Raw genomic sequence first — 15,996 nt, 5'->3', positions numbered from 1 at the left:
CTGCCTTCAGCTGTTGGCCACAGGCCCAACCCTCCTGATAGCAACCAACCCAACACAGAGAACAGCATTTGGTGTGCGCATCATTGAGTTGGGGTCCCAGGGACCCCATGCTCTGGGGTCAAAACATAGATATTAAGAGGAGGGAGGCATTTTCCCCTCCTTGACACTTAATTGGCCAAAGAGACCCTATCCCTATCACCTGGGGCCAAAATCTAAGGGGAGGGAGATCTGCAGCCTCCCTTCCCAAGCCTTAATTGACTCCGGGGACCCCATCCCCCAGTGCCAAATAGAATTAAAAAGGGAGGGGGTCACAAAGCTCCCTTTCTGAGCCTTCATAGGCCAAAGGCACCCATATTTTTGTACCTTTCTTTTTCAAACACTACTGAACGGATTTACACCAAATCAAAAAAAGCTCAATCTGTGGACCAAGATCATGGGGCATATTATCAAGGGGGTTTATCTCCGCTTTTTTGGCTTTAAAAGCCAAGAAAGCGGAGATAAAATTATCTCCCTATTACCAAGCTGTCGCTAACACCAGTTAGTGACAGCTAATAGGGGATAGCGACCATCTTGGGCCTTGCTCTGCATGTCAGTGATATTTATCACTAATGACATGCAAAGTGGGCGTGCCAAGATGTTAGCGACTGGAAACAGTCCCTAACATCGCTATCTCCTATTACCAACTTTTGGAGATATTCGCGCTAAGCGCGAATATCTCCAAAAGCTAACACCTGCCCTGAGCAGTTCTTAGCCATGTTATCCAATGGGAGGTGGATAACATGGCTAAGAGCATTTGCTCGATAATGCATGAATATCGCTGACTTTTCAGCGATATTCATGCATTTCGGCCGTTTTTTATCGCATTTGCGATAAACCTTGTTAATAGCAAGGTTTATCTGCGATAAAAAATCGCCGATGTGCGGCGATAATTTTTGTCTCTAAATAAGTTAGAGACAAAAATTATCGCAAGTTGTTGGTAATATGCCCCAATGTTTTCTGCCACATTTGGTGTAATTGTGTTCAGCATTCTCTCCGTTAGCACTGCCTAATGAAGTCTATAGAAAATGCATTGTGCTTTTGCATTTTGGAACACCCTCTTTGTTGTTGGCCCCCACTTAATGGATCACCACAAACTTTTCCAGGAAGGAGCTTAAGCGAATTAGCTGTTTGCGTGGAAGTTTTGTGAGGATTCGTCAAACAATGCCAAGCTTATTAGCAATCCAAAAAATTACAGGTCTATGGAAAAGCAAACTTAACTATAAGTACCCAGTGGTGACACTGAACAACGTATCCCATCAATGCTCAAAGAATATTCTGTGTTCCTTAGACGTTACTAACAACAGGGTTGCCAAATGATTTACTTTCAATTAACCTACACACTTTCATCTTTAAACATATTGACATGTACACACAGACATATCCATTTACCCCTCCACTCTTCCTTCCTTAGATACAGCTCTCAGGCTGTTTGTTATTTTTCGACCTAATGTTATCTTTGTAATTAGAGGCTACAAATTTCCTTTCATTGAAATATTTATCGCAGCTGGCTAGTTACAGTATTTCTTCTATCTTCCAGAGCTTTCATGCGCCTAAAGTAACTTTCAGTTTGGGACAATCAAGGTCAGATTTTTGGGAGCACAATGGTGGGCTTCGGCAATTTGTAATTCCCCTGCGCTGTTCCTTCGAAAAGTCAATGGCTTGCAGTACCAATGGAGTCTGCTGCTGAAACTATATTTACAAATGAATTTAAACACAATCAAAAAATTAGAAAAAAGATCAGTATATACAATTCTTAGTATCAATCATAGTGTCTTTGAAACAAACAGACTTTAAGCTTCTTTTCATAAAGTTGCAAGGCACAGAGTTTAGCAAAGGTTTTGGTAGCAAATTCAAAATTTTTGTTTGTGGTCTTACCACAGAAAGACTATTTCATACTCCGCTCTGGTTTCAAATATAGGACGCTCTAGAAGGGGGAAATTCAGCTTTTCTTTAACCACAGTGACTGCCAGAGATGTTTTAGTTTCTCACCTAAATAGGAGGGAATTGATTTGTGAGGGTTTTATTGGTGTTGAAGTCCATTTGTGAATTATGGTGATCAAGGTTAACAGTGGGGCTGTTCTTATGTTATGGGATAAGTGTGATGTGGTAAACATTCTTGCATCCAGAGACGAAGAGGATGACCATATGCAGCACTTCTTTGTGGGGCCAAGGGCAAAATGTACTTTTGGTAGGCCAGAGAGACGTGAATTACCATAATCCAATCTGCAAAGAACAAGAGGCTGCACTGGTGTCTATAAGATTTGTTCTTGTATAAACTGCCAGTTACCCCAAAGCTGCCTAAGAATACAGTGTGTGCTCTTATCGTTAACAGAGACTTGTCTTTAAAGGTTATTTTAAATTTTCTTTATTTTAGAGGTTTTATATAGCCCTGGCTGGACCCGGAGGTATCAGAGTGCTTTACATGAGAATGAGGATAGTAAAGGCAAGCAACAATAATTTGGCTGTATGGATTATCAAAACAGGTGAACAGAAGTGAAAACAGCTAGAGTTAACACATGTCAAATAGACAAATGAGAGGAGCAGGAGACATGACAATATATAGCATGGATAGGGGAGATCAAACTATTATACAATGATGTGAGACAGGAGAATGATGCTAATAAGCGGTACAAACAAAATGCAAGCAGCCCGGAGTAACAACAGATTTAATAGCAGAGAAACAGTTTGGGCTAACACATATTGGATGAGCAGATAATTAGAGCAGTTCAAGGTGCAGTACGAGAGTAGAGGAGGAACGGAGTAGTAACAGTGGGTGGGTGAAATTAGGGCGTAGGTTAAGATCCCCAATATTTGTTGAGGAGGTGAATTTTGAGCTCTTTTTTGAGGCTGATTTAGGAAGGGTTACATCGTAGGTCTTTGGGAAAGGCATTCCAGATTTTTGGGGCATTTCCTGAGAAGGAGCAGGATTGTGTGGATTTCCTTTTGTGCAGCGGTGGGACTAGCAGGAGGGTGTCGGCGCTTCTCATTGGGGGTGGGCAGGAGTGGATAGTGGTACGTTGAGGTGGGGGTCTGGGGGAGACGGATGAGGAGGGGGTTCTCTTCATCCCTAGGATAACAGGGATGTTAGAGTAGGGGAGGGGGGGGGGGTTGTTGATAACTGAACTAGGATGGTACGAGTTGCAGAGTTTAGGGAGGTCAGACGGGGAGGGATTTTTCGAGGTGCGTTGAGACCTATGAGCATTTTTCCAGTAATTGTAATTTGTGGGGTTTTTTTTCCAAAGTTTGGGGGGTTAGCACTATTGAGGTGGATATTGGTGTTTAGAAATTGAAATCTTCTCAAAGTCAAGAGAGTTCAGACATCAATGCAGAGAGATTGTGCTCTAAATTGAGAAGAGTCTGGGATATTAAAGTGAGGGGGACCTCGGTTGGGGAGTAGGAGGGGTGCTGGGAATATTCAGTGTTAATCGAAAATAGGAGGTCTTTGGAGAGGGAGGTGTGAGAGGACAGTGGGAGGGGGCGAGATGGGAGGCCTGATTGGGGACAGGCAATTTGAAATTTCGGGGGATGTGGTTAGAGAAGTTAGGAGGGCGTGAGGGGTGTGGGGAACGTCAGCAAGGGGCATGATGGAAGGCGTGCTGGGGGATTGGTGAGTTAAGATCTCAAGGGATGTGGTGAGAGAAGTTAATTGGGCGAGATGAGTGTTGAAGACATCAGCAACAGGGGTAAGGAGTGGTGTGTGGTTCAGGGAATGAGATCACAGTTTAGGAGAGAGAGGAAAGGTTAATTCTACTATTGAGAATGGAACCCATGAATTTGGTGTTATTAACAATTGCTGGTTTACAGCCCAGAAGAGTGTAGAAATCAATCCACGACCGGACAAGTATGCAGGTTTCTTTGGAGGGAGATTAACAGAAACCCTGTTTTTGACAGGTTGAGTTTTAAGTAATGATTACACATCCATCTTTGGACATTCTCCAGGGTCATTCACAGAAGTATCATTGTGTGATGTCGATAATAACGTTTTTTGTGGGTGCTGAAGACTCATTCAAGGTGTTTTAATTTGTCAGGCCTTCAGTGAGGTGGAAATAAAACTGAGGGAATTTGCATGAATGAAAAGCCCATTGTAGTTACTACCTCAATTAAATCACATTGATTATACAGTTCCAGGAATTGTGCTAAACACATGGCACAGAAAGGCTAACACCTATTAAGTGAATGCCACACCGTGTGTTTGAAAGGTTTCCACACTGTCCTTGTCTGTTACCCTGACTGTCTTACTCCTTTCTCCCTACCGTCTCGTTGTTGCACCTACCTGCAGTAGTATCCAGATGGACAAGGTATACATTCACTTTTATCCTTCAAGCCAGTCTTTTCTTTGGGAGTGAATGTTCCATCTGGACAAGTTATTGGAAACAGGGCTCCTAATAAGAAATTAAGGATTAATTAAAAATGTAAAAAGACAAACAATTGCACTCTATATCTTTCACTTGTACACACACACACACATTACATTGCACAACACACTTGCAATCATTTCTAAGTTGAAATGCGATCATTTTGTTTTTTACTCATGCACACACTTCTATCATATGCACAAATAGACTCATACACAATTATTTTTCACAACTTTTTGCTCCTAGGCAAAAAAGAGACATCTCTCTAAAGTGACTACTCATGCATCGTTTATAAGAAAAGCTTTAACTTTTTAAGATTCTGTGCATTAGTTCTTACACAGAATTATCACACAGCACACACATAAACGTCTCTGACAATATCACATATGTGCTTCTCTCCTTTTTACATGCTCATAGTCGCCATTAAAGACATTCACATTGTTTTTGATTTACACAAACATGACTTCACAAATACTCTTATGTACATACAATTGCTCTCTTACATGTACACTCCACACATGCGCTGATCCTCCTAGGCTTCTCTTCTGAGTATGATATGGTTGACTATACCATCCTACTGAGGAGGATATGTAATTTCATCTCCGAGACATCTCTTGGATAGATTTGCTCGTTTCGTATCAATAGAGGTGTTATGATGCCCAATAGCGCCGGGACACTCTGCAGAGTAGCTGTGCGCTCTACAAGCCCTTTTTAACATAACATAACATAACATAACAATAGAGGCCATCTTACTCTGGCATTAGGTGTCACAGGGTAAAGGCAAAAGGAAAACTTATTGGAATGCAGGAGGTGCAGTTGTAGAAGAGTGCATTTTGTGAGGGCAAATGGTGGTGGAGCTATTGGGTGTCATGATGTGACTTTTTTGACTTTTTGAGGTTTAAATTCCTAAAGGATCAAAAGAGATCTTGCGAGAGTAGCAGTGAAATCTCAGCAGCCTTTTTTTAAAATAAAAAGCTGAGGGCCTTATTTATGAAAACTGTTGCATCACTGCGTAAAGACAGCTTACTGCGCCCTCCTGGCGACATGTTTGATGCGTCATATTTACTGTATGATGTATTATGTCGCAAGGAATGTCAGATACATCAGTAATACTGACATATCTGTCAGTGCAAAACTGCAGCATTGCTGGAGTTGTGTTAGAAGCGTGAGAACTCCAGCAATGCAGGGTGAGGGCTATGATTATAGCACTGGTTCAGTGAATGAATTAATGAATAAATATATTTTATTGTGACAATTAATACAAATTGTTACAAAAGAGATCAAGCAAAGTGTCTCCACCACTCACTTTCTTCAATATGGTTGATGCATAATTAACAGATCTAATATTCATGACTAAAACATAAAGAGATAGATCTAAAAGCGCAGCACTTAGAAGGTGTAAAACAGATACGATTGGTGTAAAACATATGTTAAACCCATAAACAGGTTCTAGTCCATGACTGAGGCTTTGCCTAAGAGTTCTTTCATCTTGTGTGCAAATTTCGCTAATCTGGCCAGTTCCATTGGGATCTCCAAGTTAAAAAGAAGTTTTGTGGCATCTGTGCAGTACGTGTTCCATATTTTAAAAACAGATGTTTTAGTGAAGTGCGACGTGAGTAGGATCAAACAATGACATGTGCAAACCAGGTGAACCATAGATTCCTCATACTGATGACACAGTCTGCAAGTAGTAACCACCTCCAAAGTTTTCCAGCGTGTGTTGATACCTTTTATCGGCAATACCATAAGTCTCACTGATAAGATTCGCTTTAAGATTGTCTTGTTTAGCGCGGCGTCGAGGTTTGCTGCCTTAGTCAATGTTGCTAGTATCCTAATATTACTGCTGGGGAACTCCAGTTCCTTCAGGTCATCTTCCTTGGATAGTAGAATAGTTTTTAAAGTGCCGGTGGTTTAGTGTTATGCCTGCTATGAGGCAGGCATAAGATATTGACGTGATGGTGTCCTAGAAGACTTGCACTGAGCCTGTGCCACTTCAACGAGGATTTTTGTGGGAGAACGCCCACCTTGCATACATTATAGCTGGCGCAAGAATAATGTGGCGCAGTGGTTTGCAAAGTGACGCATCTGCCTAGATGCGTCACTTTGTAAGTTGGGTGCCACATGGTGCATTTTGTACACAGAAAAATTGACGCACCAATGGCGCAAAAGTGTTGCAAGGCCTCATAAATAAGGTCATGAGTGCACCCTTGCTGTTTTGTTTTCTGACTTACTGGTGAGCAATGGGGCTGTGGTTAGCACCAGCGCAGTTCTGAGAGATGCCAATATCCACAAGACGTTTCAACTCTTTGCATCAGATTGTGAGCAAAGCAAACTCTTACCAATCAACTCTGGTAGGGCCTACACAGTTTGGTTTATGAAAAGACAGATTGTTGTTCTTGGAAAAGATTGACTTCTGGCTGAACCTAGGGAATCCCCAGATCCAGGTTCAGGGTGTATTGAGCGTGCACACACAAACATGCAATGTTGTTTATTTTCCAAAACAACAACAAACAATGCCCCCCTCTCCATGAGAGTTTGCCCCCATGGTTTCACTGCCCCTTACCTCCAGACAGACAGCAAAAACTGTTCGCCCACTCTAAATCAGGTGGGCAAAGACAAAAGTGCACCAAAGGCACATAAGGTGGCCAAAGGCAAGCCCATCTGCACTCACCCCAGCTCAAACTGCACCCAGGACCAGCCCCCCTGCCTCCCATCCGTGAGGTTTTACTCCCTACTTGGTGGAAGAGTTGTTCAATCTCAATACAACAGGTAGGAAATGCCCTTGTTGTAACGTATCTAGGGCTCTAGTGTAAATTTCCCGATTCATGCCCTTATATAGATATAACTTACCATGTCCTTATATAGGCATACGAATCATAACCATATTTAGACACAGCCAATGCAGTCCAAATACGGCATGGCTACTTCCACTAAGCTCCCATAGTACAACGAGTTCTCGAAGACAACCAGCCTTCAGCAGTACGGGAATTCCCACTGCTTCAGTATTGATTTATTCCAGAACTCCTGGAGTGTGAAAAGAACTTCGAGTTCTTAGTGACGTTATTATGTCCACCCTTCCGTCAAACTCGGCACCTTCCAGGTATAAATATGCCCACATCTGCCCTAGCAAAACACACTGTGGTTTTAGAGCAGATCGACTAACTACTTGCCCGACGCCCTGCTGTATGCGAGTGCCGAAGGAAGCCGACCCTCCCTGCTGACGCACTGAGAGAGACGCTGTCTTTTCTCCTGCCAAGAAATCCAGCTTCAGTGTTTCCCTGCTACCCTTGCGGGTTACTGGGAGATCGAGTCTTGAGAGAGAGATACAAGACCTCCTTCATTCTATAACCAAGGTACGGAGCTGATTAGACCCTTAGAGAATTCTTGGATAGATTCTTGGCAGAAACTATTCAACTCAAGCTACACCTCACTTACTTCTTCCCTTATACTAGACTTAGGTTAGGTACACCGGGGTAGGCGTATTTTAGATGCACCAGTTGAGTACTTTTAGTCATTATTTATCATTGTATGTATTTTATCTATTTTATGTATCTTATGACTTAGAAACCATATAAATGCTTTTATAGTATTATTTCATAATACTCATTTTACTGTACGCACTTTACTTCATAGCAAGTATTACGATTGTAGCAATTCACTTCTCTTGCATGAGAAAGAAGACTGCTCAATAAATAACCTTTTTATTGAAAACGCCCGTCTCTCTATTTCTCTGCACTTCTGGTGAAACGAAGCATGCACGATTGACTGAGTGAAATAGCCATATATTGTTTCAGCGACTTTGGAGATATATTCCTTATTCTTGGGGAACAAAGTTGTCATGTTGTATGGTTGTCAGAAACTAATCCCTTCTTGTGTATTCAAGAAAGTTTCTAGTGACCTCTGAGCTAGCTGGCATAAACAATTAAGTCTAACATATTCAATAGAGACCTAGTCGACTTCAGTCCTACGTCTAAACTATCGTTTATGTTATTCCAATGCGCAGAGCCTATTGGGAATATAGGAACTACACTACATGGCGCCCAACGTTTGGTAAGGCAATAATTTAATGCTAGATACTAGAGTGACTCAGTCGTGCTTTTCACACAGACCCCTTTTTCCGTAAAAACTCCAATAGACGTCTGGAGTGGGTAAAAGGTTAGTATCCGCCAGAACTAAGTAGGACGAGAATCCTATGTATTAGTTTTTTGGTTTATTCAACGTTGAAGGATACATTGTTCCAAAATATTGTGCACCTAATCTTTGTTTCCTTGAAACTTGCTCTGCAAACTTTCTGTCAGCAAAATGATGGAGAGTGACGACGAAAGGGAGAGAGCTAGAATAGCAACCGAACTATTAGCAGAAGACACAAGTCTTCAAAAAACAACCCGTATGAAGTAATCATCCTGGTAAATGTAAGAAAGAGTGTAACTTACAAACTAATTAATAGTGCTGTATCATCAAGAGGTGGTACAGTCATATTTGTGGTAGAGGCACATGAATATCAGCAGACAGAGGTATTCTCTTCATGGATACATTTTCAAGCAGCAAATGCTTTAACACACGAGTTCCACTACTACAAAGCTGAGGAAACTCCAGCGGAATACGTTCCTTTCGAGGACGTTGAAATTCCACTAACTTACCAGGAGCATCAGCTCTGGTTTAATGGCGCCCTAAAACATCAAAATCACCAGGCTCGGTCCACTAGGTAGACCAGGAGCCACATGGCCGGTTCTAGCCAGTTATACACCACATCCTGACATTGAAGAAATGTCAGACAGAGAACTTTTAGTCCAACTAACACAATTAATTAAAATACATAGACAATTGGTCCAATATGTCATGTGGACTTTAACAGTCCAACCAGCAATAAAAACTCCACAGCACACCCTTCACCAGGGGAACACAAATAAAATTACACCACAGACTATACAATCAGTCATTGGCAAATTACACGCAAAACGGGAACAAATTCCGTTCTGGTTAGCTCAAAAGATTACTCAAATAGAGGCAGTAGTCCCTGATAGTACACCTCATGAAAAACACAGAATTCTGACAATCTGTTTACCAATGGGGATCGCACCACATGTGGAGGACTGTGACACTTGGGGAACAGTCTTTGCTTCAATCTACACAAAAACACATGGTGTTCCGTCTATGGCGGTTATTCCAGACGTACTAAGACAGATTCAAAATGAATACAGTCCAGAGCCTGCTTTAAATCTAGGTATGAAATTACTGAAAGATTTTAAACAAGTCTCGGCTATACTACTAGCCAACATAAAAGGAGAAGCAGCATCTGTGGCGATCCGCCAAAAATTAAAAGAAACAGAAATAGCAGACCAACCTTTTAAACTTGCCAGAATAATTGAAAAATCCTATGAAGAATTAGATAGAGATAGTTTGGGTGGGAAACCACTAAAACTTAACTAACAGAAAATCCTGAAAACACTTTTATTAAAATAATGTAATAACTCCTAAAAAGAAGTGGGAGGGTAATCAACAGACTACTCCTAGAGAAAAACAGTTTCAGTCCAGAGGAAGGTCTCCCCAACGGAGAGATAGATCTCCAGACCGGGGGGGTAGGTCTCCACAACGGGAGCCCTCTGAGAAAAGATATAACCTTAGAAATAGGGATAATTTGAAAAAACCTGACAGATATTAAGATATTGATACATGTCCCTCTAGATCTTTTCAGACTTCCTTACAGAAATCGGAAAGAAGAGGACGGTCCGAACATAAAGAAGAGCGCGCCAAGTCCAAAGACAAGGAACCCGCTCACCAAAGTAAGAAATCTCAATTTCCAAAAAAGAAGGTAGCAAGCATAAAGATAAAACATTCCGAGGATCCTGATTACACAACTCAAGAACGGGGAGTGGGCCCAAACAGTGCTAGACAGCGCAGCAGAAGTAACCATAGCTCGCAAGATCCTATTGAATCTTCTGGAGACAGTGGACACGAATGAGTACATTCAGGTGGAAACTGCAGACACCAGAGTTAGTGTACCCCATAAATTATATGAAATAACATTGCGTATAGAAGGGGACATAACTAGGAAAATAAGAACTCTCTTTTGGGAGAAGCTATCTAAAGGCTATGATATTCTTCTAGCTGAGAAAGACTGGCCACCAGAATTTGTTAGGGAGTGCCCACATGGCGAAGAAATGATTATGCCTACCTTCTCAAATCATATTCCAATTCATAAAAAATACACATATGCAAGAAAATGGGCAGTGGCCCAATCCCCTGCATTATATAAAAATCATGTAGGATGGGATGAGGAATCCCCTCACCATAAAATCCAGTTAAAAAAATAACCTACTGCACAAAGGCAGTATCCTGTTAAGCAAGAAGCTAGAAAACAAGTCAGGGAGATCTTAGATCAACTTGAGTACCCGGGGTGATTGAAACATGCACCTCACAAATTAACAATCCTTTGTTTCCTGTCTCCAAACCAGACAATTCATATCGTCTAGTATTGGACTACAGACATTTAAACTCTTGTTGCAAAACATTTGCAGTACAAAATTCACGCAGTGCAGCACTGATGAACAACATGGTGCGCAAAAAATATAAAACGACATTAGATATTTCAAATGGTTTCTTCTGTCAAAACATAGCACCAGAAAGCAGGTATTTGACCGCTTTCTCAAGTATGGGGGCCCTGAGGCAATTTTGCCGTCTCCCCCAGGGATTCAAGAATAGCCCAGGATTATTTTCAGCCAGAGTAACAGAGTTACTACAAATGTATGATGATGAGGCATTATCTTATGTCAATGACATCTATCTAACAGACGATGATTTGGACAGGCACTTGAAAAGAGTGAACACCATTATACTTGGGTTCGCATCTGAAGGTACAAATTCAACTTTAAAAAATCATGGATTGCCCACCTCACTGTCCTATTTCTAGGATATGAGTTATCAAGTGAAGGGAAAAGTCTGGCAGCCAATTTCTTAGAGAAATGTGAACTGCTCCAAGCACCAAAAACGCTGAAAAACTTACAATCAATTCTAGGTTTCTTGAATTTTGGGAGAACTTATGTTCTGAATTACGCAGAGAGGGTTAAAACTCTCTACGAATTAATAAAATCTGATTTCAAACAAACTAATTGGACTCATAAACACACAGAAATTTTACGTTCAATACAAACAGACATGTTAGCTAAAACGAAGCTGCAAACACGCATAAACGTACGCAACCTTGTAATCCGAGTCATCCCAGGAAGATGCGGATTCACGTATCTGACCTATAACGAAGGTGAAACGGTACCAATAGCTTGCAAATCACACTTGTACACACAAGCTGAAATAAAATTCACTTCAACTGAGAAAATTCTGACAGCTGTTCAAACTGCTTTAGCAAAAGAAAGAGCCCTGGCACAGGGAAAACGCATATCAGTCGTTACACCAATACTTGCCCTACAGGCAGTAACAAGAGCGAGTATTCCAAATGCTAAAGCTTTACATCCAAGATGGATACAATGGGTTGATTCTCTTGCTGCAACAGACGTTGAATACGTTTTCGACCCTAGATTGAAAACACAAGAATTTCTCCAATACAAGTACGAATGTCCTCTGCCGACCAAAATTCTGCCTCTCGAACAGTACGTCTGCGTAATTTACAAAGACGGATCTGCGCAACATTGGATTGTGGAAAAACAAGTATACACTGCGGCATGCGCGATTGAAAAGGTCGCTGGCGCATAGGTAAATTCAGGCCAATGGTCACTAAAACTCAATCACTCAGAAACTGTACAGCTCAGCGAGCTGAACTACAGGCTTTGAAGATGGCGCTTGAAAATGCCGATCGCGAATTCCCCACACTAAGGGGCCCATTAGGATGGCGGGCGGATTGCCTCCGCCAGGGTAGCGGTGGCCACCGCCACCCTGGCGGAGGCAATCCGCCCGCCATCCTTCCCTGCATTCCCCCCGCCATATTACGATGGCGGAGGGGACCGCAGCGGTGACAAACACCGCCGCATGTTTTCCGCCCCGGTCGCCTTGCGGCCGGAGCGGAAAACCAGTAACATGGTGGCGGTGTCTGTTAGACACCGCCCGCCATATTACAATGGTCTGGTCTCAATGCCTTTCCGTGGCGGCAATGCCGCCACGGAAAGGCATGCGGTGTTCACTCTGGGGGCCCCCTGTGGGCCCCCAGAGTGAAGTACAGGTGGGGGGTGCACATGGGGGGGTACCTATGGTACCCCCCTTCATTTGCATATACAAAGCGGCAGGCACCGCGCAGTGCCTGCCGCTTTGTATATGCAAATGCTGACATGCATTTCTAGCATTGTGGCGGGCGGTGCTGAGCGCTCCGCCCGCCACAATGCTAGAAATGCAGGATGTGCCCGCCACAGTGGCGGGCACATCCTAATGCCACCCCCGGGACCCCCGCCCTTATGGCGGGCGGTCCCATTCCCCGCTAGGATGACGGGCGGACAAAGTCCGCCCGTCATCCTAATAGGCCCCTAATAGTGTGCGATTCGTATCACTGCGTCCAATCTTACAATGAAAACTTGCAGAGCTGGGTTCAAAACGGTTTTAAAGATGCAAAAGGGGGCACAATCAAGCATAAAAAGCTTTGGGAACAAGTAGTTCTCACGTGATCCATACACTGAGTCATCAACGTGATGGTGTTCACGTTGCAGGGAATTCATTGGCTAATGAAGCTGAAAAGGCAGCTGTCCACACGGCTTCCGTAGCTACAATTAAGCTTTCTAAAAACAGAATAGACGGTGAAACGCTACTAGCAGTAAAAGCCTCAATGGAAGGCAATTATGCGGTGATATCTCTAAACTATCCACTCGGAAATACATACATAATTGATGCAAACTCTGTTCCTTTTGCTCAAATCCCTGGAGTGGGGGACAGAGTAATTCCAAACAGGAAGTGGAGAGTTTTCTTGATTCAAGAAGCATTCATGAGAGTGGGTCTGAGGCACCAAGGGATTTTAACTTCCCTAATAGAATTACAACTAAAGTACTGGTGGCCGGGAATGAGCGTGCAAATTTATAACTTTGCAATGGATTGTCAAAACTGCAACAGAGATCGCAGTCATGAACCAGACCAGGGGACTGAAAATAGCACAGTCAGTCCAGCCCAGACATCTCTCTTTTATATAGCATTAGATTGTCTACACGCAGGCGTCCCCATGGACGAATGCGGCCCCACAAATACTAGGATAAGAGTCATTTGGATGTGGCCCCAGAGCTCGGCTGACGCCAGAACTGTTATAAAAGATTTGTGAGTCTTTATCGGCACATACGCAATTTGCACTCTACATTCTGACCAGGGTCCTGCGTTTAGCTCTCGGGCTTACAAGGAGGCCATGGCTAGCATGGGTGTTGCATTGCGGTACTCTAGTCCCTTCCATCCTGAGGGTAATGCGGTAGTGGAAAGAATAAAACGTGACATAAAGCAATCTATAACAGCGAGGGTATTAGGTTCGGGTGATGGGTGGGTCAAACATCTAATAAGTGTCCAACGTAGTCTAAATAATCTGCCAAGAAATTCTCTGGGTGGAATCACTCCGTATGAACTTTTGTTTGGTACTAGAATGATAATCGAAGACCTCGATAGTCAAACGTCAGTGATGGAACAAAAAACCTTTGATATCAAAGATCGTTTGGCTGTTTTACAGGACTTAAATGAAACAAGAAGAAGTCTGAGTAACACAAAGCTAAAGCCAATGGCCACTGAAGAAAAACCACCTGTCCCAGCAAGACCTGTCTGGATTCCAAAGATTGGGGTTCTGGTCAGAGAAAAGATCGCGGTGAAGAAGGAATTTGGGCCTTCTTACAGAAAAACAGTACCTGTCTTAGCAATCAACGGAACAAGATCAGTAGTACTACCACCCCTTGCTGGTAAAAAGGAGAACAGAGTTGTATCAATCGACCTGGTAAAACCACAACCATGTGGCCAATAATAAGTAGTAGGCCCAGTGGACTCCCAAGATTTAGCAGAAGACCAAACCTTGCTACAATTCAAGAGGTTCAAACTGAGAGACTAATCACATTTGAGAAACCTGCAGTGAATAAAAAAGGACTATGCAACAAAGCCATGGAACTTGTGCCTCTTGAAACCCAAATTGCAACAGTTCGTCAAGAAACACCTGTCTACAACGATTTAGCCTCTGACTATACTAATATGAAAAAGGAAGAAGCAACTACAAAGATTAATAACAATCCTGATGCAATTCCAACAATTGACGGAACTGCCTCTGGCTATTTCATCAATTTCGATGACTTTTCTGAAAATCCTAGTGAACATGAAGAAAAGACAGCAAACAAGACACTCAAAGAAAAAATAACAGTACTCTTCATCAGCTTGGAGACATATATCTGATTTCACCATGGATTGAATTGTGGATTGTGTTAGGTGTACTTTTCCTCCTGCTCTGGCTCATTTTGGTTTTAAGCTTGGGAAGAATGATTGATGGAAAATATAGTACAATGGACACAGCAAGTCAGAACATCAACTTGGTCCTAAAGCCACACAAGTCATCTCATGTTGAAAAAATAGACCTATCATCAGTAAACATCACAGCCATTCCTATACCTGGTGGTGTAGCATGGGACGCTACTGATTATGACATCTATGGCCCGGTTGAACTCTTGAAGTATCCACATCAGTTCAAGGTTTCATTAAGTGACTTTGTCTCACCGAGCAGTTTCTCTGATGATTGGGACTTTGAGACTATTAATAATATGATTTCTGATTTAGAAAGGTCAGCAAAATTTACAAATCATGATTATTTAGAAGGTTCATCTGATTATGAAGTAATGTATTGCTTTAATCATTTTGGGCACCACTATTTGCATAAATCTGCAAAACCTAGAAATGTTTTAAATTATAATCAATGGGAACATTGTCCAACACCGCCAAAAGGCAGCTCGAAAACATTTTATGAGAAATTTCCGTACTTCTCAGGGTTTAATGTCACAGATCCAGAAACGTTTTATTTCAAAAATGTGAAATAAACAGGAATGAAAAATATGTTAACCAATACAAAACTGATTTATTCTGCTAAATTTTATGAACAATTGTCTACATTTGGTTTTGAATTCTGGAAAGATAACATTGAAACAAAAACAATCTGGGGTTCAAAAGATTGGCAAGTACAGGGATTTGAATCCTTATTCAGAGCCTGCATAATCCCAGAACAAATAATGTTCCTGAATGACACCATTCAACAAACAACTTGTCTTGGCCTAGCCAAGATAAAGGATTTAATCAAGCCGTCTATAACAAAGCCCATACCTGATAGTAATAGCACTACAGATGAGGAGATAGACGTATCCCATATTTTACACCAAAACAGAACTAATCATGATTGGAAAAAATGGTTGATCTGGCCCACAGACACTAATAACTGTCAAGATAGATTCCTGGACAAAACACAGGGGTTCAAACAGAACAGGCCAGACCCAAGATATTCCCAGAGACAACATTTAGGGATAATAACAACATACAGTGTAGGAAAACTATGCCTCGAATGGCTACAGAAATCCACACTACCTGAAATTAAGCAACACTTGACCTTACTTAAAGAAGGTGCTGACTTGCGAGATTTCTTATTGGGACCTCGCAAACAGCGTCAAAA

The 15,996-nt window shown here is 42.1% G+C and overlaps 1 protein-coding gene across 1 annotated transcript in view; it reads right to left on the bottom strand.

Moving 5' to 3' along the window:
* LOC147732424 (uncharacterized) overlaps positions 1-15,996 on the bottom strand; it is a 2,559,122-nt gene that overhangs the window by 906,093 nt on the left and 1,637,033 nt on the right. The window contains exon 74 of the mRNA XM_086954262.1: positions 4,313-4,421. Coding sequence (XP_086810388.1) covers positions 4,313-4,421 — 109 coding nt within the window. The remainder of the gene's footprint in view (positions 1-4,312; positions 4,422-15,996) is intronic.

The sequence above is a fragment of the Lissotriton vulgaris genome, chromosome 2_1, assembly GCF_964263255.1.
Source record: "Lissotriton vulgaris chromosome 2_1, aLisVul1.2, whole genome shotgun sequence".
Lineage (NCBI taxonomy): Eukaryota > Metazoa > Chordata > Amphibia > Caudata > Salamandridae > Lissotriton > Lissotriton vulgaris.
The sequence above is the reverse complement of the archived record's forward strand: the minus strand, read 5'-3'. Positions and strand labels throughout refer to the sequence as shown.